At 53.3% G+C, this 26,608-nt stretch overlaps 1 protein-coding gene across 1 annotated transcript in view; it reads right to left on the bottom strand.

Annotated features, from left to right (window-relative positions):
- Positions 1 to 26,608, bottom strand: part of rims1b (regulating synaptic membrane exocytosis 1b) — a 688,681-nt gene that overhangs the window by 44,683 nt on the left and 617,390 nt on the right. Inside the window, exons 11-12 of the mRNA XM_041187360.1 lie at positions 7,523 to 7,569; positions 4,766 to 4,878 (exon numbers count right to left, since the gene is read on the bottom strand). Of these exons, the coding sequence (XP_041043294.1) occupies positions 4,766 to 4,878; positions 7,523 to 7,569 (160 nt within the window). The remainder of the gene's footprint in view (positions 1 to 4,765; positions 4,879 to 7,522; positions 7,570 to 26,608) is intronic.

The following is a 26,608-nucleotide window of genomic DNA, read 5'->3' on the forward strand; positions in this document are numbered from 1 at the left end:
ACCTTGCTTAGGCCACACTTGGAATATTGCGTGCAATTCTGATCGCCACATTACCAGAAGGATATGCAGACGTTGGAGAGGGTGCAGAGGAAGTTTACCAGGATGCTGCCTGGTCTAGAGGTTATTAGCTATGAGGAGATGTTGGAGAAACTCGGATTGTTCTCACTAGAGCGATAGAGATTGAGGGGCAACTTGACAGAAGTTTACAAAATTATGAGTGGCATGGACAGAGTAGATAGTCAGAAGCTGTTTCCCAGGGTGGAAAAGTCAACTACTAGGGGACATAGATTTAAAGTGAGAGGAGAAAACTATAAAGATGGTGTGCCGGGCAAGTTTTTTACGCATAGGGTAGTGAATGTCTGGAATTCGCTGCCAGAGGAGGTGGTGGAAGCAGGTACGATAGTGGTGTTTAAGAGGCAGTTTGACAAATATATGAATAGAATGGGAATAGAGTGATACGGACCCCGGAAGTGCAAAATGTTTTAGTTGACGGGCAATATGATCGGCGCTGGCTTGGAAGGCCGAAGGGCCTGTTCCTGTGCTGTACTTTTCTTTGTTCTTTGTTCTATATCAGACCAATCAGGAATGACAGATCGCCAAATATCAAAACCAGCACTAATGACAGATCACCAAATATCACAGCCAGCATTAATGACAGATCACCAAACATCAGACCCAGCCAGATTGGATGATGAATCACATCCGCCTTCACCCAAGAGAATGAGGATGAAGGTATGGAACCCGGGGAGAGAGACTGCAAGGTTCTTGAGCAAATTGATATAGGGAGTGACAAAGTTTTGGAGGTGTTGGCAGGTTTAAAAGTGGATAAATCTCCAGGTCTGGATGATTTGTGTCCCAGATTGCTGAGGGAGGCAAGGGAGGAGATCGCAGGGACTCTGACCCAAATTTTTAATTCCTCTCTGGCACAGGGGAGGTGCCAGAAGACTAGAGAACAGCTAATGTGGTTCCGCTATTTAATAAGTGTTGTAGAGATAAGCCAGGGAACTACAGGCCAATGAGTCTCATGTCAGTGGTAGGGAAACTACTGGACAAAGTTCTGAAGGAGAGAATCTATCTCCACTTGGAGAGGCAAGGTTTGATCAGGGATAGTCAGCATGGCTTTGTCAGAGGGAGGTCATGCCTAACAAATTTGATTGAAGTTTTTGAGGAGGTGACCAGGTGTGTAGATGAGGGTAGTGCAGTTGATGTCATTTATATGGATTTCAGCAAAGTCATTGACAAGGACCCACATGGGAGACTTATAAAGAAGGCAAATGCACATGGGATACAGGGGAATTTAATAAGGTGGATTCAAAATTGGCCTAGTTGTAGGAGACAGAGGGTGATGACAGAAGGATGCTTAAGTGACTGGAAGCCAGTGTCCAGTGACCTACCGCAGGGGTCAGTGCTGGGTCCTCTATTATTCGTCACTAATATAAACGACATAGATGACTATGTGGGAGGTAGGATTAGTAAGTTTGCGGATGACACAGATTGGCCGGGTGGTTAACAGTGAGGTTGACTGTCTTGGGCTACAGGAAGGTATAGACGGGATGGTCAAATAGGCAGATGGAATTTAACGCTGAAAAGTGTGAGGTGATAAACTTTGGAAAGAGTAATTTGACAAGGAAGTATTTAATGAACAGCATGACACTAGGAAGTTCTGAGGAACAAAGGGACCTTGGCCTGAGAGTCCATAGGTCTCTAAAGCCGGAGGGGCATGTTAGTGGGGTGGTGAAAATGGCATATGGGACAATTGCCTTTATCAATTGAGGCATAGATTACAAAAGTAGGGAGGTCATGTTGGAGTTGTATAGAACCTTGGTGAGGCCACAACTGGTGTACTGTGTGCATTCTGGTCGCCACATTATAGAAAGGATGTGATTGCACTGGAGGGGGTGCAGAGGATATTCACCAGGATGTTGCCTGGGATGAAACATTTAAGTTATGAAGAGAGGTTGGATAGACATGGGTTGTTTTCGTTGGAGCAGGGAAGACTGAAGGGCGACCTGATCGAGGTGTACAAGATTATGAGGGGCATGGACAGGGTGGATAGAGAGCAGCTGTTCCCCTTAGTTGAAGGGTCAGTCACAATGGGACCCAAGTTCAAGGATAGGGGCAGGAGGTTTAGGGGGATGTGAGAAAAAACCTTTTTACCACGAGGATGGTGACGGTCTAGAATGCGCTGCCTGGGAGGGTGTTGGAGGTGGGTTGTCTCACATCCTTTAAAAAGTACTGGGATGAGCACTTGGCACGTCATAACATTCAAAGCTATGGGCCAAGTGCTGGTAAATGGGATTAGGTAGGTAGGTCAGGTGTTTCTCATATGTCGGTGCAGACTTGATGGGCCGAAGGGCCTTTTCTGCACTGTGTGATTCTGTAATTCTGATTCTGTGATTCTGTAATGACAGATCACCAAATATCAGACCCAGCATGAATGACAGATCACCAAGTATCAGACCCAGCACTAATGACAGATCACCAAGTATCAGACCCAGCACTAATGATAGATCACCAAGTATCAGACCCAGCACTAATGACAGATCACCAAGAATCAGACCCAGTACTCATGACAGATCACCAAGCATCAGACCCAGCATGAATGGTTCTGATATTAAGCTGTGGGATACCAGCTTATGCACATTTCACACATTTTCTAGTTTAGTCAGCATGTTAAAACTTCTTTTTAATAGGTTGATGACTCCAGTGGCAGACAGAACAATGGCAGACAGGTATGCTATTTCCCATGGTGTAATTTTAGGACAATTGTCCTTTCTCCAATCCTGCCCCTCCTCTCCAACTTGCTGCCTCTTACTAAGGCTCCAGCAGTCCTCTGGTAAGCTGCCTAAGCGAATATGTTTCATGAGCTGGCACACACACTAATTCATTTTTCACTTGATATCCTCATGAATAGATTTTCTAGCAGGGGTCAGAGGACAGCAATCAGGAGCCAATGCTGATTTTAAAAGCTCCATTACCCAGGAAAACGGAAGAGAATTGCAGAGTCTCGACAAGGAGTGTAACGGGTTTGAAAGGTAAGCCCATGCTGCACCCAACCCCCCCAGCCACTCCCCATGGCCCTTCATATCCTTCTGCCAACTCAATGCCTCTTCCATGCCCATTCACCCAATATGCACTATGTACATAACCAATGAGCTGGATAATGACAATAACAAGTGTGGAACAGCTGAGAAAAAAACACCCATTCAAAAATTTCTTTGACAAAAATATCTGCTCTCACTACATTCCAAGTGTCAATCAGACAAACTATTAAAGTATCAATAACAGAGGCGTCAAACACTCCCCACCTCTTAATCTTGTCCAAATAAACATTCAGACATTGGCAAAAGAGATCACAGAAAGGACAGTTTGTTATCCATTCAGCTATTTGTCCTTTTGCTCTAACCTTGGAGCCTACCATGTAAACCTTAACAAAGAATTTTTAAAATCTAAGTTTATGATATCTCCTGCGTTGCCTTTGTCTAATCTTTCTGTCACCTCTTCAAATGAATTTTATCAGGTCGTTAAAACATGATTTAGCCTTTAGGAATCCAGACTGACTACTTTTTATTGTATTTTCTGTCTCGATCACTTCCTTTTATGTAGAATCCAGTAACTTTTCTATCACTGGGTCTAAGCTGACCTTGTTTAGTTCCACTCCCTGTTTGTATCAGAACAAGATTACAACACACAATCTGTGTGTCTTCTGACACAATCGCCTATTTTACAGAACTTTTCTATGACCTAGTGCTAGGAGCCCTATCTCCTCCCTAATCTCTTGAACTGCAAATGGATGTATACCATCGAGACCTCTGGGGTATTATCCTCTTTTTGTTTTGCCAGCTTGTCCCCTTTCCCCCTTTCTATTCCAACTGTATAATATCACAGTGAAGTAAACATCCTGTAATTTTTAATGTTTATGTTGCTGAAGTAATGAAAACCAAGGAAGAATCTGTATGATGTTTTGACATTAGAAGAATTCACCATTAAAAGAAAACAAGTATAATTGTTGTGCAGTAACAAGAAGATAACATTTTGATAGGAATGGTGCTCGTTGGCCAAGCCTTTTTCTCTATTTGGGTATTTGTTTACAGCCACATTACTCCAGATATACGTTATATCAATAAATACAAATTATTGTTGCTTATATGGTAATGATCTGTCTCTAGCTTCACTTCTCCTTATTCGTCATTCTGAGCCATGTGTTCACCTGTACATAAGTTTACTCTTTGCTTTGAAATTTAAATAATTTTGTATTAAGGATAGGAGATAATCTCAGGACGAAACAGGCATATGGAGAAGCTTCAAAAAGGCTTATACATGGACAAGTCTGTCACCCACTTATACCTGTAATATGGCTTATAACAAAGTCAATATCATGTACAGTTTACCAGCATTTAATCACCTATTCACTCCATGTACTTGTGGGTAACTTTGTATACTGAGTAAACAGAATAAATTATTTTTGTAACAAGATACATGAAGAAAAATGAGCAATCATGGAAGAGATTTTTCTCTTTGTGCTTGGGCATTGGGTGAAGAGGAAAAAACCAGCCTTGGGAACAGGACACCTGTAAAGGACCCTGCCTAATGTTCCATCCAAGTGATTATTAAATGACCAAATGAGAAAGAAGAAGTGCTGCCCAGTCACATTTTTTGCTTCATTTATGAAAATGTTTTACTCAAGTACATAAACATGACAAAAGGAGGCAGCCTTCCTCCGAACAAATTTGTTTATTGCTGCTTGTTTAATTAATTCACTCACTGAAAGCTGTCCAGGTAGAACCTGAGGGGCATCTTTCAGTGCTCCAGGGCTAGTCGGAGAAATGACAGAAATGCATGGCCGTTCCATCTTCTGTGACTCAAAGGAACTTGAACCTGTAAATAGTAAAACATAATTTACTCAACACATTACTGTTATTACATGCAGGTATATGTCATACATAAAAATATTGCATTGCTAATGTAAATATAAATCTGCATTTATTATATTTGCTGAATTCTGTATTTCAAAGTCCTATGAATATTAATATTCTTGTGAATAAATCCTACAAGTTTCAGCACACTGCAGAAAATTAATGTCTTAACCCCACAAGCGAGCTCTGATTTGCCTCTCAGAATATCATTTATCAGCTAGCCATAACTTAGTATTTTGTACAACTGAAGTAAAATAAATCTTGGAAACTTGTTAATGCAGTAGGTTAGACAGTAATCTTTCATCTCCTGGACCTGGAATTAAATTCTGCCCAGAATAATTGGATGGAAGTTTCCTTCATCTTTTTGATGTAAGGGTCCTATATGAAATGAATTTGGGGTAGCGTTAATACAACCCCTAATGAGTATTAGTCCACAGCAGAAACCAACCTTGTTGTGTGTGGAGGGAGAAAATAATTTTTTTTAAAGTTGCCAATGTAACAATGATTTTTATGTAAAATTTGAGTTCAATATTGTTCTCAAAGAAATTTAAAAACAGTATTAGGCAGAAGAAAACAGCAAGATACAGGGGCCTAATTTACTCTTAACTCTCTTTCACAGGTCCTTACCATCCTCCCTCACTCTAGCACGTTCATCAGACACACTTGCCCTTGTTCGCCTACTGGTTCCCCAATAGTTTAAGAACAAGATACTCATTGTTGTGTTTAAATCCCGTTTTAGCCCTGACCCACTTTACCTGTCATTCCTGCACCTTTGAATTCCTCCCCAAACTCTTTTGTTCCTTTTACTGCAGCCTCTTGTGCATCCCTGTCCTTCCATCTGCCCAACATTATTGGTCGTACCTCAGTCACCTCAGTCCTAAAATTATCTCCCTAAACTCCTGCATTCCTCCACCTCCTTCTCTAACTTGAAAGAGTTTTGGGAAACTCATCTCCTTGTCCAAGAATTTGGTCACCCTCTTTGTGGCATTTCTTTGTCTTGAGGTCTATTTTTCATCCCACCCTTGAGGTGGATGAGGGGCTGTAGGGCAGGGGTTAGTGAGGGAAGTTGTGGGGTGGGATTGTGGGGCGGAGATTGGTGGAGGGTTGTGGGGCAGGGATGGGGTTGATGGGCAGGGAAGGGTGGGATTGTGGAGTGGGGGATGGTGGGGTGGGGTGGGATTGTGGGGCAGGGAGTGGGGATGGGCTGGGTGGGGTTGTGAGGCATGTGAATGAGGTGCAGCAGGGTGGGTTGTTGGGTGGGGTGGGCTGTAGGGTGTAATGGGGTGGGGCAGGGTTGTGAGGCGCATTGAGGTGAGGAGTGTGGTGGGGTTGTAGGATGGGGTGAGCTGTGGGATGGAGTGAGCTCATGGGGTGGGGCAAGGTAAAATTCTTCCCATGGGAATTAGAGGGAAAAAATGTATCCATAACATTTTACCAACACAAACCCATGGATTGGAATTTTTGAACAAGACATCAGTGTGTCCATCAACATCTGTGCTTATCCTTCTTTCAACTTCAATTGTTCTCACTTCACTCACTCTCTACTAATTCTTTCCAATCTGTTTCTCTCTATTGCTGGTGTATCTGATTTAAACTTTGTGTAGTGTCCAACATTGAAACCTGGAGAAACTGTTCAATTTTAGTAGCAATTACAAAAACTCCATTATATTGAAGAGTCAAAAGAATTCCTAAATAAATCATCAATATAGTTGATCAGCCAATATTTTTGGATATCTCAACCTTTAGTTAAGTGCAAAGGAATTTAAAAACATCAGGAAATTACAGTCTAAAGGTTAGGTAGCAGAGTTTGAGGGGAATACCCCAGGGAATGATGCGAATCAAAAACAGAATTACCTGGAAAAGCTCAGCAGGTCTGGCAGCATCGGCGGAGAAGAAAAGAGTTGACGTTTCGAGTCCTCATGACCCTTCGACAGAACGCAAGTTCTGTCGAAGGGTCATGAGGACTCGAAACGTCAACTCTTTTCTTCTCCGCCGATGCTGCCAGACCTGCTGAGTTTTTCCAGGTAATTCTGTTTTTGTTTTGGATTTTCAGCATCCGCAGTTTTTTTGTTTTTATATTAACGATGCGAATATTTGACATGTGTCAATGCTGTGGACCCAGATGAACCATTTGATAACCATGTGCAGGTTATTATTTTGTGTACCTCTGTTCCCATATCAGGAATCCTACTAGCATAAAGCTCAAGAATTGTACAACGTCTTTCATCAATCAATATTCAGCAATGAATAATGGAGAGAGTTCCTCTTCTGTTAACCTAGTGAAGACTTGGGATAATTCAAACTCAACAATAACAAATGTGCCTCTCTAACTAACATTAACCCATGTCCAGCAAGGACACGAGCCTGGATAAAATGAACTCTTGAGAACTGGAACTATTTTGCCAAACTCTAGAAGCCGACAATTCTATTTTGTTTATTCCTTTATTTCAAATTGTAGGAAGATAATTTATCGGTAGGCATGTAATGTTAAGTGAGATTGTTCCTATATGCAGCAGGGGCAATCTAGGGGCAATAAACAGAACTAATAAAAAGCAGAAACTCAGAGATTAAAATTCCAAATCTTTCCTTTTCCTTTAAGTACTTACTAGACTCCAAAGGAGGATGGGAACTCTCTGGGATTCTAGGTATATCACTATAGACAGAAAAAAAATAACAATCTTATTTCAACAGGCAATGTGACATTTCCAACAAAAATAATCCAGTTAAAATACTTCATATTTTATAAGTATTTCATATTAACAATATTAACCACAGCAAATGATTGTGTCTCATATTTGTTTTGAAGTATGTTTTTCCCAAGAAGTATTTCAATAGGAAATAGAAAATGTAAAGGAGTTAAATGAAATTCAAATTCAGACATTTCAAAATTCTACCATCTACGTGATATTTACACATTTTCAAGAAATTGTTTTAAACATCACCAGGAAGGGTCTGTTCAATACTCATACCTTAAACAGGGATTCTCACTCTTTTAAGAATCAGCCAGTTAAGAAGAAAGGAGGTTCACTTTGACACTTTCATCTGATTCTGCTAAATTTGTCTTAATATTTTGTTTGAGCAGTGCTTGGAGGTTATTCCATCAAAGAAAGATGTTGATGCAGTTATGAGATTGATTTCATGGTATGACCCTGGTGAGTAGAGTGTTGTGGCTCACAGGAAATGATGCTAGAAAGTTATGATTGGAAAATATCAGACTCTGACCTCAGCCATACCATAGCATTTCTGGCTACTTGGCATGTCGTGCCTCCCTGCTATACTATAACGAACAGACAGTGATTTAAAGTTAAAATTCTTCAAAAAGGTACTTTGACTATGATTTTCAATCTTTTTTAAAATAAATCTTATCTTGCCTTGGTCTGTTCTGGAGCCCATTCTCCACTACAACTAAGAGAGATTTCCACTCTTTTGCAAACCAGCTACTCAATGAGGTCTGCCTAAATCATATAAATGAGTCTGAATCTGAAAAATCTCTAAAGATTGTAAATAATATGCAGTTTGTTAGCCTGGTCTGGTAATTGAAAAATGCCTCATACCAATTGAATTGAAATCCCAGTTTACAGGCCCAAGCCAAGGTTTGTCTAATTATAGATGCTGGATTTTCGTACAGCCAGAAAGACCCTGTGGACCTTTAAAAATGGCAGCAGAACCTGGATGTGGAATCCCTCTTCCATTTCCGACAGATCCCACTTTTGTCTGTAGGGGAAAGGGAGCAGGCCATGGTTCACACAGGAGGGAAACCCGAACTCAGCAAAGCCATTTGAACTTAGCGCTGAGCTCAAAAAGACCCCATTTGGCTGTTGCAAGGTCCTTAACCTGCAGTGTGGGAATCATGAATTCATGCAGTAGACATAAAAGCATTTGAGGGGTGGATAGAGTCTGTTCAACTATCATGATCTGATTTTTTTTTAAATCTCCCACTTTTAACAGGCTGGCATCAGTAATTGTTAAAAAAAAACCTCTGCTGGATTGTTTTGATTGACGGGGCAGCTGGTGAAGCATCTGCTCGTGCAGTATTTGTTGACATTTTCCTATAGGGTATTATTATATAATATAATTATGCATTTAGCTGAGTTTCAAAACCTGAACCTATCTCAGCAGAGGGTTCTGAGTTTACAGTCTGATTGGCAGCTTAAAGAGTATTAAAGGATTAGCTGCTTTGAAGTGGGGTATGAAGTGGGTTTGCTTGTTTTTACAAGAGATTAAACACTTGAGATTTAAAAGGTTTGAACAGACTTCAGAAATAGGAGTGTTTTTCAGCATCAAGTGTGTAGAGTGAGAGCTCTCTTAGTTTGTTAGAAGTTTATTTTATTTCATCTCTACATGGCTCCTGATGTACACCAATGGTGGATATTGGGTGAGTGGTTCTGCAGGTGGCATGGGAGCATGAAGGACCATGGAGGTGGGAGTGGGGGTCATGATTTGGCATTGAGTTGGCATGGAGGCTGTGGAGGGGTTATGGGGAGTGAGTGGACAGTGAGGGGACATGAAGGGTGAGGATTAGAGAGTCTAACTGCTTTTAACACAACTAGGATGAGGCAGACATTTTAACCAACCAGTTTCAGCACTCGCCCGCTCCTGTGGCCACCTGGGATCAGCAAACCTGACTCTATCCTGTACCCGACCCCCATAATGAAAACTGTGTTGATTGGGTATGTTAAACCGAGGCGGGCCTGCCAAGTTGGGGAGATTTCCCAACTCGAGCTAGCACCTCAGTGTGAAAATCCGGTCCTAGCTTTTTCTCATGTGGCTCACACAGAGAGAGTGTCATATTTCAGACTTTGTCATCAAGGTGAGACCTTGGTAATATAAGCTAAAAACATAACTAATCAGCTTTAGCTTTACCTAACTCAGAAAGGGGTTTCATTTACACCAACCATTCACACTTGTTTTGAGAACACTTTCCATTTGAACTCAACGGGAATAATGCCAAATTTGGCTGCCTCTAGGGCTTGTTAGTTTCTACCACAGAGGGACCTCGCATATCATGTCAAAAATGCTCCTGTAAAGCAAAATTTAGTGAATAAATAATTACCATTTTTAAGCGTCTATCACACCAAGATCTCATTGTGGTGGCAGTCAGACACCTCGAAATGTGACAGAAAAACAAGAAAAAGAGGTATCTTTTAAACCAAAAGCTGCAAGGATATGCCTTGGTCAGCAGGCTTATAAACATTCAGCAAGGTTGTTGGAAGCTGGCTTGTTTAAGCCAAGCAAGGTGATTCACTGATGTGGGGAAGCAATAATGTTCATTATTTTGTATTAAAGACAAGTCAAACTGAATGAATTAATCAAGTGAAACTGATCAGAACTGATCCTCACTTGTTATCTGCAAATAACATGGCTTCAAATGATTCCTATTTCACCAAGTGTCACTTTTGAAAATTTGAGGAAAGTAATAGTTTTGGAGCAGTTGCCAGTTGTATGTCAAAGAGATGTGTTGTACATCCTGATCAATACTGGTTATTCTATAAATAGATGTTGAGCAGTGTAGGCAAGAGGGATGAGATCTGCTTACAGGCACAACTGACATCACTGCTGAGGTTACAAATATATCTACGGCAGATCTGAATTACTGACCGATTGTCAGAATCAGTAAACCTTTGAAGCTAGTGCCTCTGCTAATGTAATCGGTACAATGTAATCCATTTTATACAAACACAGAAATAATTAAGAAATAAATCAAATTTAATCAGAATTCAAGTTAATTTGCAACAGTTTGATTTTTAAAAGCCTGTGGCAAACATTCTTCATCAAACTGGATCACATCAACTTCAGTGTTGCCTCTACATACAGGTACCATCTATGACCGGAGAGGCAAGCTTACTTAAAAGAGATTTGAACTTATTAAGTGTGAAGCTGCAGTTAGGTTCATACAAAGTGCCGCTGTGATGACACTAATCTTCGAACATGCTGTGCTGGAAAGGGGCAGTAGAATTTCAACTGCCATCAACCATGTGAACAGTTCCCAGCTCCATTAGAAGGAGAGAATAGCTCCAGTCAGGAAGAAAATGAGAACAGGCAGTGTAAATCCAGTTAACTGGCTGTCAACTGGTAACTACGATGTCTGATTCAAGATTCAAGATAATGGTTTGGGGAGCCCAGGAGGCGGTGCTCTAGTCTAGGGGGAAATATATTAATTTCTGCTTCCACATTCTGACAAAGGAATGCAACATCACTTGAGAAGAAGCTAAACAAGGCTTCCCAAACAGTGGGTGGCAAAAGTTGGGGGTCACAAGTTCCAACACAGGCATTGTGGCCATGGAAAGGCTCTGAGGTCCAATGATGAGATTCATCCCACGACACAGCCTTACCGTAAATCCCAATTGGAGAAGCAGTAAGTGGGGGAGGGGGTGATGAGGGCGTGGGGGAGAGGTTTAATGAGAGTGGGAGGGATTTGATGTGGGGGTGGGGGAAGAGGGCGGTGAGAGGGCGAGGGAGGGGTGCGGTGAGAGGGCGAGGTAGGGGTGCGCTGAGAGGGCGAGGGAGGGGTGTGATCAGAAGGTGGGGGAAGGGAATGAGGAGAGGGTGGGCGTTTGTGCTGAGAGGGTGGGGGAGGGGTGTATTGAGAGGGAGGGGAGAGGAATGATGAGAGGGAGGGGATGGGGAGCGATGAGAGGGTGGGGTAAGGGTGTGATCAGTTGGGAGTGGCGCAATGCGAGGGCGGGGAGGGGAGGGAAAAGAGGGTGGGGAGGGGTGTGGTGAAAACGTGGAGTGGGAGAGTCATGACAGGGTGGGGGAGGTCAGTGATGAAAGGGGGTGTGGTGTGATAAGAGGGTGGGGGAGGGGTGTGGTGCTAGGGTGGAAGAGTGTGGTGAAGGGTCAGGTAGGGGTGCGATGAGTGGGTGGTGGAGGGGTGTGATGGGAGGGTGGGGGAGGGGTGTGATGGGAGGGAAGGGAGGGATAAGTGGGGAGGGGAGTGATGTGAGGATGGGGAAGTGAGTGATGATGGGGAGGGCAGTGATGAGAGAGTGGAGGAGGCGAGTGACATGAGGGTGGGGGAGGGTAGTGAAGAGAGGGTGGGGCGGGCAGTGAAGAGAGGGTGGGGAGGGGAATGATGGGAGGGTAGGGGAGGGGAATGATGAGAGGGTGGGGGAGGGGAGGGATGAAAAGGTGGAGCAGGGTTGCGATTAGAGGGGAAGTAGTGTGAAGAGAGGGTGGTGGAGGGGTGTGATGAGAGGGTGGGGGAGGGGAGTGATGACAGGGTGGGGGAGTGGTGAGAGGGTGGAAGAGGGGAGTGATGAGAGGGTGGAAGAGGGGAGTGATGAAAAGGTGGGGGAGAGGTGTGATGAGATTGTGGGGAGGGGAGTGATGAGAGGGCGGGGAGGGGAGTGATGAGAGGGTGGGGGAGGGGAGTGATGAGATTGTGGGGAGGGGAGTGATGAGAGGGCGGGGAGGGGAGTGATGAGAGGGCGGGGAGGGGAGTGATGAGAGGGCGGGGTGGGGTTGGGGGAGGGGAGTGAGGAAAGGGTGGGGGAGGGGAATAAGGAGAGTGTGGGGGCGGGGAGTGATGAGAGGGTGGGGAGGGCAGTGGAGAAGGTGGGGGAGGGGAGTGATGAGAGTGTGGTGGAGGTGTGTGATGAGAGGGTAGGGGAGGGGCGTGATGAGAGTGTTGGGGGGGGAAGTGATGAGAGGGTGGGGGAGGGGAGTGATGAGAGGGTGGGGGAGGGGAGGGGAGTGATATGAGGGTGGGGGAGGGGAGTGATGAGACGGAGGGGGAGGGGTGTGATGAGAGGGTGGGGGAGACGAATGTTGAGAGGGTGGGGCATGGGAATGATGAGAGGAGGAGGGTGTGATGAGAAGGTGGTGGAGGGGTGTGATGAGAGGGTGGGGGAGGGGAGTGATGAGATTGTGGGGAGGGGAGTGATGAGAGGGTGGGGAGGGAAGTGATGAGAGGGCGGGGTGGGGTTGGGGGAGGGGAATGAGGAGAGGGTGGGGGAGGGGAATGAGGAGAGTGTGGGGGAGGGGAGTGATGAGAAGGTGGGGAGGGCAGTGGAGAGGGTGGGGGAGGGGAGTGATGAGAGTGTGGAGGAGGTGTGTGATGAGAGGGTAGGGCAGGGGTGTGATGAGAGTGTTGGAGGGGGAAGTGATGAGAGGGTGGGGAGGGGAGTGATGAGAGGGTGCCGGAGGGGAGTGATGAGAGGGTGGGGGAGGGGAGTGATGTGTGGGTGGGGGAGGGGTGTGATGAGAGTGTGGGGGAGGGGAGTGATGAGAGATTGGTGGAAGGGAGTGTTGAAAGGGTAGGGCGTGGGGGAGGGCTGTAGTGCTAGGATGGAAGAAGAGTGTGGTGAGAGGGTCAGGTAGGGGTGCATTGAGTGGTTGGGGGAGGGGTGTGATGCGAGGGAAGGGAGTGATAAGTGGGGAGGGGAATGATGATGGGGGAGGGGAGTGATGAGAGGTTGGGGGAGGGGAGTGAGGAGATGGTGGTGGAGGGGTGTGATGAGAGGGCGGGAGAGGGGAGTGATGAGAGGGTGGGGGAGGGGGAGGGGAGTGATGAGAGGGTGGGGGAGTGGAGTGATGAGAGGGCAGATAGGTGTGTGATGAGAGGGTGGGGGAGGGGAGTGATGAGAGGATGGGGGAGGGTTGTGATGAGACGGAGGGGGAGGGGTGTGATGAGGGTGTGGGGAAGACGAATGTTGAGAGGGTAGGGCATGGGAATGATGAGAGGGGGAGGGTGTGATGAGAGGGCGGGGAGGGTGAGTGATGAGGGTGGGGAGGGTGAATAATGAGAAGGCGGGGAGGGGAGTGGAGAGGGTGGGGAGGGTGAGTGATGAGAGGGCGGGGAGGGGAGTGGAGGGGGGAGGGGAGTGATGAGAGGGTGGGGGAGGGGTGTGATGAGAGGGCGGGGAGGGGAGTGATGAGAGGGCGGGGTGGGGAGTGATGTGAGGTTGGGGTGGGGTTGGGGGAGGGGAGTGAGGAGAGGGTGGGGGAGGGGAATGAGGAGAGTGTGTGGGCGGGGAGTGATGAGAGGGTGGGGGAGGGGAGTGGTGAAAGGGCGGGGGAGGGGGAGAGGAGTGATGAGAGGGTGGGGGAGGGGAGTGATGAGAGGGCGGATAGGTGTGTGATGAGAGAGTGGGGGAGGGGTGGGATGAGACGGAGGGGGTGGGGTGTGATGAGAGGGTGGGGAAGACGAATGCTGAGAGGGAAGGGCATGGGAATGATAAGAGGGGGAGGGTGTGATGAGTGGGTGGTGGAGGGGTGTGATGAGAGGGTGGGGGAGGGGAGTGATGAGAGGGTGGGGGAGGGGAGTGATGAGAGGGTGGGGGAGGGGAGTGATGAGATTGTGGGGAGGGGACTGATGAGAGGGCGGGGTGGGGAGTGAATGTGAGGTCGGGGTGGGGTTGGGGCAGGGGAGTGAGGAGAGTGTGGGGGCCGGGAGTGATGAGAGGGCGGGGAGGGGAGTGGAGAGGGTGGGGGAGGGGAGTGATGAGAGTGTGGGGGAGGGAAGTGATGAGAGGGTGGGGGAGAGGAGTGATGAGAGGGTGCCGGAGGGGAGTGATGAGAGGGTGGTGGAGGTGTGTGATGAGAGGGTGCCGGAGGGGAGTGATGAGAGTGTGGTGGAGGTGTGTGATGAGAGTGTGGTGGAGAGGTGTGATGAGAGGGTGGGGGAGAGGTGTTATGAGCGGTTGGTGGAGTGTTGAGTGGGTAGGTCATAGGAGTGATGAGAGGGTTCGGCAGGGTGTGATAAGAGGGTGGGGGAGGGGAGTGAAAAGTGGGTGGGGGACGGTGTGATAAGAGGTTGGGGGAGGGGAGTGATGAGAGTGTAGGGGAGGGGAGCTAGGAGAGGGTGGTGGAGGGATGTGATGAGAGGGTGGGGTGTGTAGTGATGAGAGGGTGGGGTGTGTAGTGATGAGAGGGTGGGGGAGGGAAGTGATGAGAGGGTGGGGGAGGGAAATGGTGAGGGCATGGGGGATGAGTGAGGAGAGGGTTTGGGAGGGGGTGAGGAGAGGGTGGAGGATGATGGTGAGGAAAGGGCAGGGGAGGGGGCTGATGATTGGGCGGCGGAGGGGGTGATGAGAGGGTGGAGGAGGGGAATGATGAGAGCGTGGGGGATGGGAGTGATGAGAGGGTGGGTGATGGGAGTGATGAGAGGGTGGGGGATGGGAGTGATGAGAGGGTGCTGGAGGGTAGTGATGAGAGGGTGCGGGAGGGGTATGATGAGGGCATGGAGGAATGGGAGGGAGCAGAGGGATCAGGAGGGAGTGAGGAGAGGGTTCGGGAGGGGGTGAGAAGATGGTGGAGGGGGGGGTGAGGAAAGGGCATGGGAGAGGGGTGACGATTGGGTGGGGGAGGGGGCTGATGTAAGGTTGGGGGGTAGTGATAAGAGGATGGGGAGCGGAGTGCTGACAAATTGGGGGAGGGGTGTGATGAGAGGGTGGGGAGGGGTGTGATGAGAGGTTGGGGGAGGGGAGTGATGAGAGGTTGGGGGAGGGGAGTGATGAGAGGGTGGGGAGGGGAGTGATGAGAGGGTGGGGAGGGGTGTGATAAGAGTGGGGGAGGGGTGTGATGTGAGGTTGGAGAGGGCAGTGATGAGAGGGTGGGGAGGGGTGTGATGTGCGATTGGGGGAGGGATGTGATAAGAGGGTAGGAAATGGTTGTGATGAGAGGGTGGGGAGGTGTCTGATGAGAGGGTGGGGGAGAGGTGTGAGGGCATGGGGGATGGGCGTGAGGAGAGGGTTCTGGAGGGAGTGAGGAAAGGGTTCGGGAGGGGGTAAGGAGAGGGTGGAGGAGGGGGTGAGAAAAGGGCGGGGGAGGGGGTTGATGATTGGGGGGGAGGGGGGTGATGAGAGGCTGGGGGAGGGGAGTGATGAGAGGGTGTAGGAGGGGAGTGATGAGAGGGTGGGGTGGGGAGTGATGAGAGGGTGGGGGAGGGGAGTGATGAGATGGTTGGGGAGGGGAGTGATGAGAGGTTGGGGGAGGGGAATGATGAGAGGTTGGGGGAGGGGAATGAGGAGAGGGTGGGGGAAGTGAGTGATGAGAAGGCGGGGAGGGTAGTGAGAGGAGGGAGGGGAGGGGGTGATGAGAGGGTGGGGGAGGGGAGTGATAAGAGAGTGGGGGAGGGAAGTGATGAGAGGGTAGTGGAGGGGTGTGAGAAGAGTTGGGGACGGGTGTGATGAGAGGGTGGGGGAGGGAAATGAGGAGAGGCTGGGGGAGGGGAGTGTTGAGAGGTTGGGTGAGGGGAGTGATAAGAGGGTGGGGGATGTGAGTGATGTGAGGTTGGGGGAGGGAAGTGATGAGAGGAGGAGGAGGGGAGTGTTGAGGTTGGGTGAGAGGAGTGATGAGAGGGTGGGGAGGGGTGTGATAAGAGAGTGGGGAAGGGGTGTGATGTGAGGTTGGGGAGGGTAATGATGAGACGGTGGTCGAGGGGTGTGATGAACGATTGAGGGTGGGGTGTGATAAGAGGGTAGGAAATGGTTGTGATGAGAGAGTGGGGAGGTGTCTGATGAAAGGGTGGGGGAGGGGTGTGATGAGGGCATGGGGGATGGGCGTGAGGAGAGGGTGGGGGAGGGGAGTGATGAGAGGGTGGGGGAGGGGGGTGAGGAAAGGGCGGGGGAGGGAGCAGATGATTGGGCGGCGGAGGGGGATGATGAGTGGCTGGAGGAGGGGAGTGATGAGTGGGTGGGGGAGGATAATGATGAGAGGGTGGGGGATGGGAGTGATGAGAGGGTGGGGGAGGGGTATGATGAGGGCATGGGGGATGGCAGTGAGGAGAGGGTTTGGGAGGGGGTGATGAGAGGGTGGGGGATGGGAGTGATGAGAGGGTGGGGGATAGGAGTGATGAGAGGGTGGGGAGGGGAGTGATGAGAGGGTGCGGAGGGGAGTAATGAGAGGGTGGGGAGGGGAGTAATGAGAGGGTGGGGAGGGGAGTGCTGAGAGATTGAGGGAGGGGTGTGATAAAAGGGTGGGGGAGGGGTGTGATGTGAGGTTGGGGAGGATAACGATGAGACGGTGGTCAAGGGGTGTGATGAACGATTGGGGGAGAGATGTGATGAGAGGGTAGGAAATGGTTGTGATGAGAGAATGGGGAGGTGTCTGATGAGCGGGTGGGAGAGGGGTATGATGAGGGCATGGGGGATGGGCGTGAGGAGAGGGTTCGGGAGGGGGTGAGGAGAGTATGGAGGAGGGGGTGAGGAAAGGGCGGGGGAGGGGGGTGATGAGAGGGTGGGCAGGGGAGTAATGAGAGGGTGTGGGAAGGGAGTGATGAGAGGGTGTGGGAGGGGAGTGATGAGAGGGTGGAGGAGGGGAGTGATGAGAGGGTGGGGGAGGGGAGTGATGAGAGCGTGCAGGAGGGGAGTGATGAGAGGGTGGGGGAGGGGAGTGATGAGAGGGTGGGGGAGGGAAGTGATGAGAGGGTTGGGGAGGAGAGTGATGAGAGGGGGTGGAGGGGAGTGATTAGAGGGTGGGGAGGGTAGTGAGGGGAGGGAATGGAGGGGAGTGATGAGAGGGCTTGGATGGGTGTGAGGAGAGGGCAGGGAGGGGAGTGATAAGAGGGTGGGGGAGGGGAGTGTTATGAGGGTGGGGGAGGAGAGTGATGAGAGGGTGGGGGAGGGGTGTGATGAGAGGGTGGGGAAGGGGAGTGAGGAGAGGGTGGTGGAGGGGTATGATGAGAGGGTGGGGAGGGGAGCGATGAGAGGGGGAGGAGGGGATTGTTGAGAGGTTGGGGGAGGGGAGTGAAGAGAGGGGTAAGATGAGAGGGTGGGGGAGGGGAGTGATGAGAGGGAGGAGGGGAGTGTTGAGAGGTTGGGGTGGTAGTGATGAGAGGGTGGGGGAGGGGAACGATAAGAGGGCGGGGAGAGGAGTGATTAGAGGGTAGTGAGGGGAGGGAGGGGAGGGGAATGATGAGAGGGCAGGGTGGGGAGCGATGAGAGGGTTGGGGAGGGGTCTGATGAGAAGGTAGGGGAGGGCGTGAGGAGAGTGGTGGAGAGGGGTGATGAGAGAGTGGGGAAGGGAGTGTGGAGGGTGTGGGGAGGGGAGTGATGAGAGGGTGGGGGAGGGGAGTGATGAGAGGGTGGGGGAGGGGGATGATGAGAGGGTGGGGGTGGGGCGTCATGAGAGGGCGGGAAGGGGAGTGGAGAGGGCGGGGACGGGTGTGGAGAGGGTGGGAGAGGGGAGCGATTAGATGGTGGGGGAGGGGAATGATGAGAGGGTGGGGGAGGGGAGTGATGAGAGGTTGGGGGAGGGGAGTGATGAGTGGGTGGGGGAGGGGAGTGATGAGAGGTTAGGGGAGGGGAGTGATGAGAGGGTGGGGGAGGCGTGTGATGAGAGGATAGTGATGGGAGGGGAGTGAAAAGAGGGTAGGGAGGGGAATGACGAGAGGTCGAGGGAGGGGAATGATGAGAGGACGGCGAGGGGAGTGATGAGAGGACGAGGTGGAGAGTAATGAGAGGGCAAGGTGCGGAGTGATGAGAGGACGAGGTGGGGAGTGATGAGATGGTTGGGGAAGGGTCTGATGAGAAGGTAGGGGAGGGTGTGAGGAGAGTGCGGGTGAGGGGGGGGTGAGGAAATGGTGGTGGAGAGGGGTGATGAGAGAGTGGGGAAGGGGAGTGTGGAGAGTGTGGGGAGGGGAGTGATGAGAGGTTGGGGGAGGGGAGTGATGAGGGCATGGGGGATGGGCATGAGGAGAGGGTTTGGGAGGGCGGAGGAGAGGGTGTAGGAGGGGGTAAGGAAAGGGCAGGGGAGGGGTGTGATGACAGCGTGTGGGAGGGGAGCGTTGAGAGGGTGGGGGAGGGGAGTGATGAGAGCGTGGGGGAGGGGAGTGATGAGAGGATGGAGCAGGGGAGTGATGAGAGGGTGGCATAGGGGAGTGATGAGAGGGTGGGGGAGGGGAGTGATGAGAGGGTGGGGCGGGGAGTGATGAGAGGGTGGGGGAGGGGAGTGTTGAGAGGGTGGGGGAGGGGAGTGTTGAGAGGGTGGGGGAGGACAGTGATGAGAGGGTGGGGGAGGAGAGGGATGAGAGGGTGGGGAGGGTGTGATAAGAGGGCGGGGAGAAGGGTGATTAGAGGGCGAGGTGGGGAGTAATGAGAGGGCGAGGTGCGGAGTGATGAGAGGACGAGGTGGGGAGTGATGAGAGGGTTGGGGAAGGGTCTGATGAGAAGGTAGGGGAGGGTGTGAGGAGAGTGCGGGTGAGAGGGGTGAGGAAATGGTGGTGGAGAGGGGTGATGAGAGAGTGGGGAAGGGGAGTGTGGAGAGTGTGGGGAGGGGAGTAACGAGATTGTGGGGAGGGGAGTCATGAGATTGTGGGGAGCGGAGTGATGGGAGGGTGGAGAGGGGAGTGTTCAGAGGGTGGGGGAGGGGAGTGATGGGATTGTGGGCGGGGACTGATGAGAGGGCGGGGTGGGGAGTGATGAGAGGCGGGGTGGGGTTGGGGTAGGGGAGTGAGGAGAGAGCGTGGAGGGGAATGAGGAGAGTATGGGGGTGGGGAGTGATGAGAGGGTGGAGGAGAGGAGTGATGAGAGGGTGAGGGAGGGGAATGATGAGAGGTTGGGGGAGGGGTGTGATGAGAGGGTGGGGGAGAGGAGTGATGAGAGGGTGCGGGAGGGGTGTGATGAGAGGGTAGGGCGTGGGGGAGGGCTGTATTGTTAGGATGGAAGAAGAGTGTGGTGAGAGGGTCAGTTAGGGGTGCATTGAGTGGTTGGGGGAGGGGTGTGATGCGAGGGAAGGGAGTGATAAGTGGGGAGGGGAATGATGATGGGGGAGGGGAGTGATGAGAGGTTGGGGGAGGGGAGTGAGGAGATGGTGGTGGAGGGGTGTGATGAGAGGGCGGGAGAGGGGAGTGATGAGAGGGTGGGGGAGGGGGAGGGGAGTGATGAGAGGGTGGGGGAGTGGAGTGATGAGAGGGCAGATAGGTGTGTGATGAGAGGGTGGGGGAGGGGAGTGATGAGAGGATGGGGGAGGGTTGTGATGAGACGGAGGGGGAGGGGTGTGATGAGGGTGTGGGGAAGACGAATGTTGAGAGGGTAGGGCATGGGAATGATGAGAGGGGGAGGGTGTGATGAGAGGGCGGGGAGAGTGAGTGATGAGGGTGGGGAGGGTGAATAATGAGAAGGCGGGGAGGGGAGTGGAGAGGGTGGGGAGGGTGAGTGATGAGAGGGCGGGGAGGGGAGTGGAGGGGGGGAGGGGAGTGATGAGAGGGTGGGGGAGGGGTGTGATGAGAGGGCGGGGAGGGGAGTGATGAGAGGGCGGTGTGGGGAGTGATGTGAGGTTGGGGTGGGGTTGGGGGAGGGGAGTGAGGAGAGGGTGGGGGAGGGGAATGAGGAGAGTGTGTGGGCGGGGAGTGATGAGAGGGTGGGGAGAGCAGTGGAGAGGGTGGGGGAGGTGTGTGATGAGAGGGTGGGGGAGGGGTGTGATGAGAGTGTTGGGGGGGGAGTGATGAGAGGGTGGGGGAGGGGAGTGGTGAAAGGGCGGGGGAGGGGGAGGGGAGTGATGAGAGGGTGGGGGAGGGGAGTGATGAGAGGGTGGGGGAGGGGAGTGATGAGAGGGTGGGGAAGACGAATGCTGAGAGGGAAGGGCATGGGAATAAGAGGGGGAGGGTGTGATGAGTGGGTGGTGGAGGGGTGTGATGAGAGGGTGGGGGAGGGGAGTGATGAGAGGGTGGGGGAGGGGACTGATGAGATTGTGGGGAGGGGACTGATGAGAGGGCGGGGTGGGGAGTGAATGTGAGGTCGGGGTGGGGTTGGGGCAGGGGAGTGAGGAGAGTGTGGGGGCCGGGAGTGATGAGAGGGCGGGGAGGGGAGTGGAGAGGGTGGGGGAGGGGAGTGATGAGAGTGTGGGGGAGGGAAGTGATGAGAGGGTGGGGGAGAGGAGTGATGAGAGGGTGCCGGAGGGGAGTGATGAGAGGGTGGTGGAGGTGTGTGATGAGAGGGTGCCGGAGGGGAGTGATGAGAGTGTGGTGGAGGTGTGTGATGAGAGTGTGGTGGAGAGGTGTGATGAGAGGGTGGGGGAGAGGTGTTATGAGCGGTTGGTGGAGTGTTGAGTGGGTTGGTCATAGGAGTGATGAGAGGGTTCGGCAGGGTGTGATAAGAGGGTGGGGGAGGGGAGTGAAAAGTGGGTGGGGGACGGTGTGAAAAGAGGTTGGGGGAGGGGAGTGATGAGAGTGTAGGGGAGGGGAGTTAGGAGAGGGTGGTGGAGGGATGTGATGAGAGGGTGGGGTGTGTAGTGATGAGAGGGTGGGGTGTGTAGTGATGAGAGGGTGGGGGAGGGAAGTGATGAGAGGGTGGGGGAGGGATATGGTGAGGGCATGGGGGATGAGTGAGGAGAGGGTTTGGGAGGGGGTGAGGAGAGGGTGGAGGAGGGGAATGATGAGAGCGTGGGGGATGGGAGTGATGAGAGGGTGGGTGATGGGAGTGATGAGAGGGTGGGGGATGGGAGTGATGAGAGGGTGCTGGAGGGTAGTGATGAGAGGGTGCGGGAGGGGTATGATGAGGGCATGGAGGAATGGGAGTGAGCAGAGGGATCAGGAGGGAGTGAGGAGAGGGTTCGGGAGGGGGTGAGAAGAGGGTGGAGGAGGGGGGTGAGGAAAGGGCATGGGAGAGGGGTGACGATTGGGTGGGGGAGGGGGCTGATGTAAGGTTGGGGGGTAGTGATAAGAGGGTGGGGAGCGGAGTGCTGACAAATTGGGGGAGGGATGTGATGAGAGGGTGGGGAGGGGTGTGATGAGAGGTTGGGGGAGGGGAGTGATGAGAGGGTGGGGAGAGGTGTGATGAGAGGGTGGGGAGGGGTGTGATAAGAGAGTGGGGGAGGGGTGTGATGTGAGGTTGGAGAGGGCAGTGATGAGAGGGTGGGGAGGGGTGTGATAAGAGAGTGGGGGAGGGGTGTGATGTGAGGTTGGGGAGGGTAATGATGAGACGGTGGTCAAGGGGTGTGATGTGCGATTGGGGGAGGGATGTGATAAGAGGGTAGGAAATGGTTGTGATGAGAGGGTGGGGAGGTGTCTGATGAGAGGGTGGGGGAGAGGTGTGAGGGCATGGGGGATGGGCGTGAGGAGAGGGTTCTGGAGGGAGTGAGGAAAGGGTTCGGGAGGGGGTAAGGAGAGGGTGGAGGAGGGGGTGAGGAAAGGGCGGGGGAGGGGGCTGATGATTGGGCGGGGAGGGGGGTGATGAGAGGGTGGGGGAGGGGAGTGATGAGAGGGTGGAGGAGGGGAGTGATGAGAGGGTGTGGGAGGGGAGTGATGAGAGGGTGGGGGAGGGGAGTGATGAGATGGTTGGGGAGGGGAGTGATGAGAGGTTGGGGGAGGGGAATGATGTATGGGTGGGGTAGGGGTGTGGTGTGAGGGCGGGGAGAAGAGTGATGAGAGGGTGGGGGAGGGGAGTGATGAGAGGGTGGGGGAGGGGTGTGATCAGAGGGCGGGGAAAAGAGTGATGAGAGGATGGGGAGGGGAGTGAGGAGAGGTGGGGAGGTTAGTAACGAGATTCTGGGGAGGGGAATCATGGGAGGGCGGGGGAGGGGAGTGATGAGATGGTGGGGCAGGGGAGTGATGGGAGAGCGGGGGAGGGGAGTGATCAGAGGGTGAGAGAGAGGAGCAATGAGAGGTCGGGGAGAGGAGCGATGAGAGGGTGGGGGAGGGGAGTGATGAGAGAGTGGGGAGGGGAATGAGGAGAGTGTGGGGGTGGGGAGTGATGAGAGGTTGGGGGAGGGGAATGATGAGAGGTTGGGGGAGGGGAATGAGGAGAGGGTGGGGGAAGTGAGTGATGAGAGGGCGGGGAGGGTAGTGAGAGGAGGGAGGGGAGGGGGTGATGAGAGGGTGGGGGAGGGGAATGATAAGAGAGTGGGGGAGGGAAGTGATGAGAGGGTAGTGGAGGGGTGTGAGAAGAGTTGGGGACGGGTGTGATGAGAGGGTGGGGGAGGGAAATGAGGAGAGGCTGGGGGAGGGGAGTGTTGAGAGGTTGGGTGAGGGGAGTGATAAGAGGGTGGGGGATGTGAGTGATGTGAGGTTGGGGGAGGGAAGTGATGAGAGGAGGAGGAGGGGAGTGTTGAGGTTGGGTGAGAGGAGTGATGAGAGGGTGGGGAGGGGTGTGATAAGAGAGTGGGGAAGGGGTGTGATGTGAGGTTGGGGAGGGTAATGATGAGACGGTGGTCGAGGGGTGTGATGAACGATTGGGGGTGGGGTGTGATAAGAGGGTAGGAAATGGTTGTGATGAGAGAGTGGGGAGGTGTCTGATGAAAGGGTGGGGGAGGGGTGTGATGAGGGCATGGGGGATGGGCGTGAGGAGAGGGTTCGGGAGGGGGTGAGGAGAGGGTGGAGGAGGGGGGTGAGGAAAGGGTGGGGGAGGGAGCAGATGATTGGGCGGCGGAGGGGGATGATGAGTGGCTGGAGGAGGGGAGTGATGAGTGGGTGGGGGAGGATAATGATGAGAGGGTGGGGGATGGGAGTGATGAGAGGGTGGGGGAGGGGTATGATGAGGGCATGGGGGATGGCAGTGAGGAGAGGGTTTGGGAGGGGGTGATGAGAGGGTGGGGGATGGGAGTGATGAGAGGGTGGGGAGGGGAGTAATGAGAGGGTGGGGAGGGGAGTGCTGAGAGATTGAGGGAGGGGTGTGATCTGAGGTTGGGGAGGGTAACGATGAGACGGTGGTCGAGGGGTGTGATGAACGATTGGGGGAGGGATGTGATGAGAGGGTAGGAAATGGTTGTGATGAGAGAATGGGGAGGTGTCTGATGAGGGGGTGGGAGAGGGGTATGATGAGGGCATGGGGGTTGGGCGTGAGGAGAGGGTTCGGGAGGGGGTGAGGAGAGGATGGAGGAGGGGGTGAGGAAAGGGCGGGGGAGGGGGGTGATGAGAGGGTGGGGAGGGGAGTGATGAGAGGGTGTGGGAGGGGAGTGATGAGAGGGTGGAGGAGGGGAGTGATGAGAAGGTGGGGGAGGGGAGTGATGAGAGGGGGTGGAGGGGAGTGATTAGAGGGCGGGGAGGGTAGTGAGGGGAGGGAATGGAGGGGAGTGATGAGAGGGCTTGGATGGGTGTGAGGAGAGGGCAGGGAGGGGAGTGATAAGAGGGTGGGGGAGGGGAGTGTTAAGAGGGTGGGGGAGGAGAGTGATGAGAGGGGGGGGAGGGGTGTGATGAGAGGGTGGGGAAGGGGAGTGAGGAGAGGGTGGTGGAGGGGTATGATGAGAGGGTGGGGAGGGGAGCGATGAGAGGAGGAGGAGGGGAGTGTTGAGAGGTTGGGGGAGGGGAGTGAAGAGAGGGGTAAGATGAGAGGGTGGGGGAGGGGAGTGATGAGAGGGAGAGGAGGGGAGTGTTGAGAGGTTGGGGGGGTAGTGATGAGAGGGTGGGGGAGGGGAACGATAAGAGGGCGGGGAGAGGAGTGATTAGAGGGTAGTGAGGGGAGGGAGGGGAGGGGAATGATGAGAGGGCAGGGTGGGGAGCGATGAGAGGGTTGGGGAGGGGTCTGATGAGAAGGTAGGGGAGGGTGTGAGGAGAGTGGTGGAGAGGGGTGATGAGAGAGTGGGGAAGGGAGTGAGGAGGGTGTGGGGAGGGGAGTGATGAGAGGGTGGGGGAGGGGAGTGATGAGAGGGTGGGGGAGGGGGGTGATGAGAGGGTGGGGGTGGGGCGTCATGAGAGGGCGGGAAGGGGAGTGGAGAGGGCGGGGACGGGTGTGAAGAGGGTGGGGGAGGGGAGCGATTAGATGGTGGGGGAGGGGAATGATGAGAGGGTGGGGGAGGGGAGTGATGAGAAGTTGGGGGAGGGGAGTGATGAGTGGGTGGGGGAGGATAATGATGAGATGGTGGGGGAGGGGAATGATGAGAGGGTGAGGGAGGGGAATGATGAGAGAGTGGGGGATGGGAGTGATGAGAGGGTGGGGGATGGGAGTGATGAGAGGATGCCGGAGGGGTATGATGAGGGCATGGAGGAATGGGAGTGAGGAGAGGGTTCAGGAGGGGGTGAGGAGAGGGTGGAGGAGGGGGGATGAGGAAAGGGCGTGGGAGAGGGGTGATGATTGGGTGGGGGAGGGGTGTGATGTGAAGTTGGGGGTGGAGTGATGAGAGGGTGGGGGAGGGGGGTGATGAGAGGGTGGGGGTGGGGCGTCATGAGAGGGCGGGAAGGGGAGTGGAGAGGGCGGGGACGGGTGTGGAGAGGGTGGGAGAGGGGAGCGATTAGATGGTGGGGGAGGGGAATGATGAGAGGGTGGGGGAGGGGAGTGATGAGAAGTTGGGGGAGGGGAGTGATGAGTGGGTGGGGGAGGGGAGTGATGAGAGGTTAGGGGAGGGGAGTGATGGGAGGGTGGGGGAGGCGTGTGATGAGAGGATAGTGATGGGAGGGGAGTGAAAAGAGGGTAGGGAGGGGAATGATGAGAGGACGGCGAGGGGAGTGATGAGAGGACGAGGTGGAGAGTAATGAGAGGGCAAGGTGCGGAGTGATGAGAGGACGAGGTGGGGAGTGATGAGAGGGTTGGGGAAGGGTCTGATGAGAAGGTAGGGGAGGGTGTGAGGAGAGTGCGGGTGAGGGGGGTGAGGAAATGGTGGTGGAGAGGGGTGATGAGAGAGTGGGGAAGGGGAGTGTGGGGAGGGGAGTGATGAGAGGTTGGGGGAGGGGAGTGATGAGGGCATGGGGGATGGGCATGAGGAGAGGGTTTGGGAGGGCGGAGGAGAGGGTGTGGGAGGGGGTAAGGAAAGGGCAGGGGAGGGGTGTGATGACAGGGTGTGGGAGGGGAGTGATGAGAGGGTGGGGGAGGGGAGTGATGAGAGGATGGAGCAGGGGAGTGATGAGAGGGTGGCGTAGGGGAGTGGTGAGAGGGTGGGGAGGGGAGTGATGAGAGGGTGGGGAGGGGAGTGATGAGAGGGTGGGGGAGGGGAGTGTTGAGAGGGTGGGGGAGGGGAGTGTTGAGAGGGTGGGGGAGGACAGTGATGAGAGGGTGGGGGAGGAGAGGGATGAGAGGGTGGGGAGGGTGTGATAAGAGGGCGGGGAGAAGGGTGATTAGAGGGCGAGGTGGGGAGTAATGAGAGGGCGAGGTGCGGAGTGATGAGAGGACGAGGTGGGGAGTGATGAGAGGGTTGGGGAAGGGTCTGATGAGAAGGTAGGGGAGGGTGTGAGGAGAGTGCGGGTGAGGGGGGTGAGGAAATGGTGGTGGAGAGGGGTGATGAGAGAGTGGGGAAGGGGTGTGTGGAGAGAGTGGGGTGGGGAGTAACGAGATTGTGGGGAGGGGAGTCATGAGATTGTGGGGAGCGGAGTGATGGGAGGGCGGAGAGGGGAGTGATCAGAGGGTGGGGGAGGGGAGTGATGGGATTGTGGGCAGGGACTGATGAGAGGGCGGGGTGGGGAGTGATGAGAGGCGGGGTGGGGTTGGGGTAGGGGAGTGAGGAGAGAGTGTGGAGGGGAATGAGGAGGGTGTGGGGGTGGGGAGTGATGAGAGGGTGGAGGAGAGGAGTGATGAGAGGGTGAGGGAGGGGAATGATGAGAGGTTGGGGGAGGGGTGTAATGAGAGGGTGGAGGAGTGGAGTGATGAGAGGATGAGGGAGGGGAATGATGAGAGGTTGGGGGAGGGGTGTGATGAGGGGGTGGGGGAGAGGAGTGATGAGAGGGTGGGGGAATGGTGTGATGAGAGGGTGGGGGAGAGGAGTGATGAGAGGGTGGGGGAGGGGAGTGATGAGAGGGTGGGGGAGGGGAGTGATTAGAGGGTGGGGGAGGAGTGTGAGGAGAGTGCGCGGGAGGGAAGTGATGAGAGGGTGGGGGAGGGGAGTGA

The sequence above is a fragment of the Carcharodon carcharias genome, chromosome 5, assembly GCF_017639515.1.
Source record: "Carcharodon carcharias isolate sCarCar2 chromosome 5, sCarCar2.pri, whole genome shotgun sequence".
Classification (NCBI taxonomy): Eukaryota; Metazoa; Chordata; class Chondrichthyes; order Lamniformes; family Lamnidae; genus Carcharodon; species Carcharodon carcharias.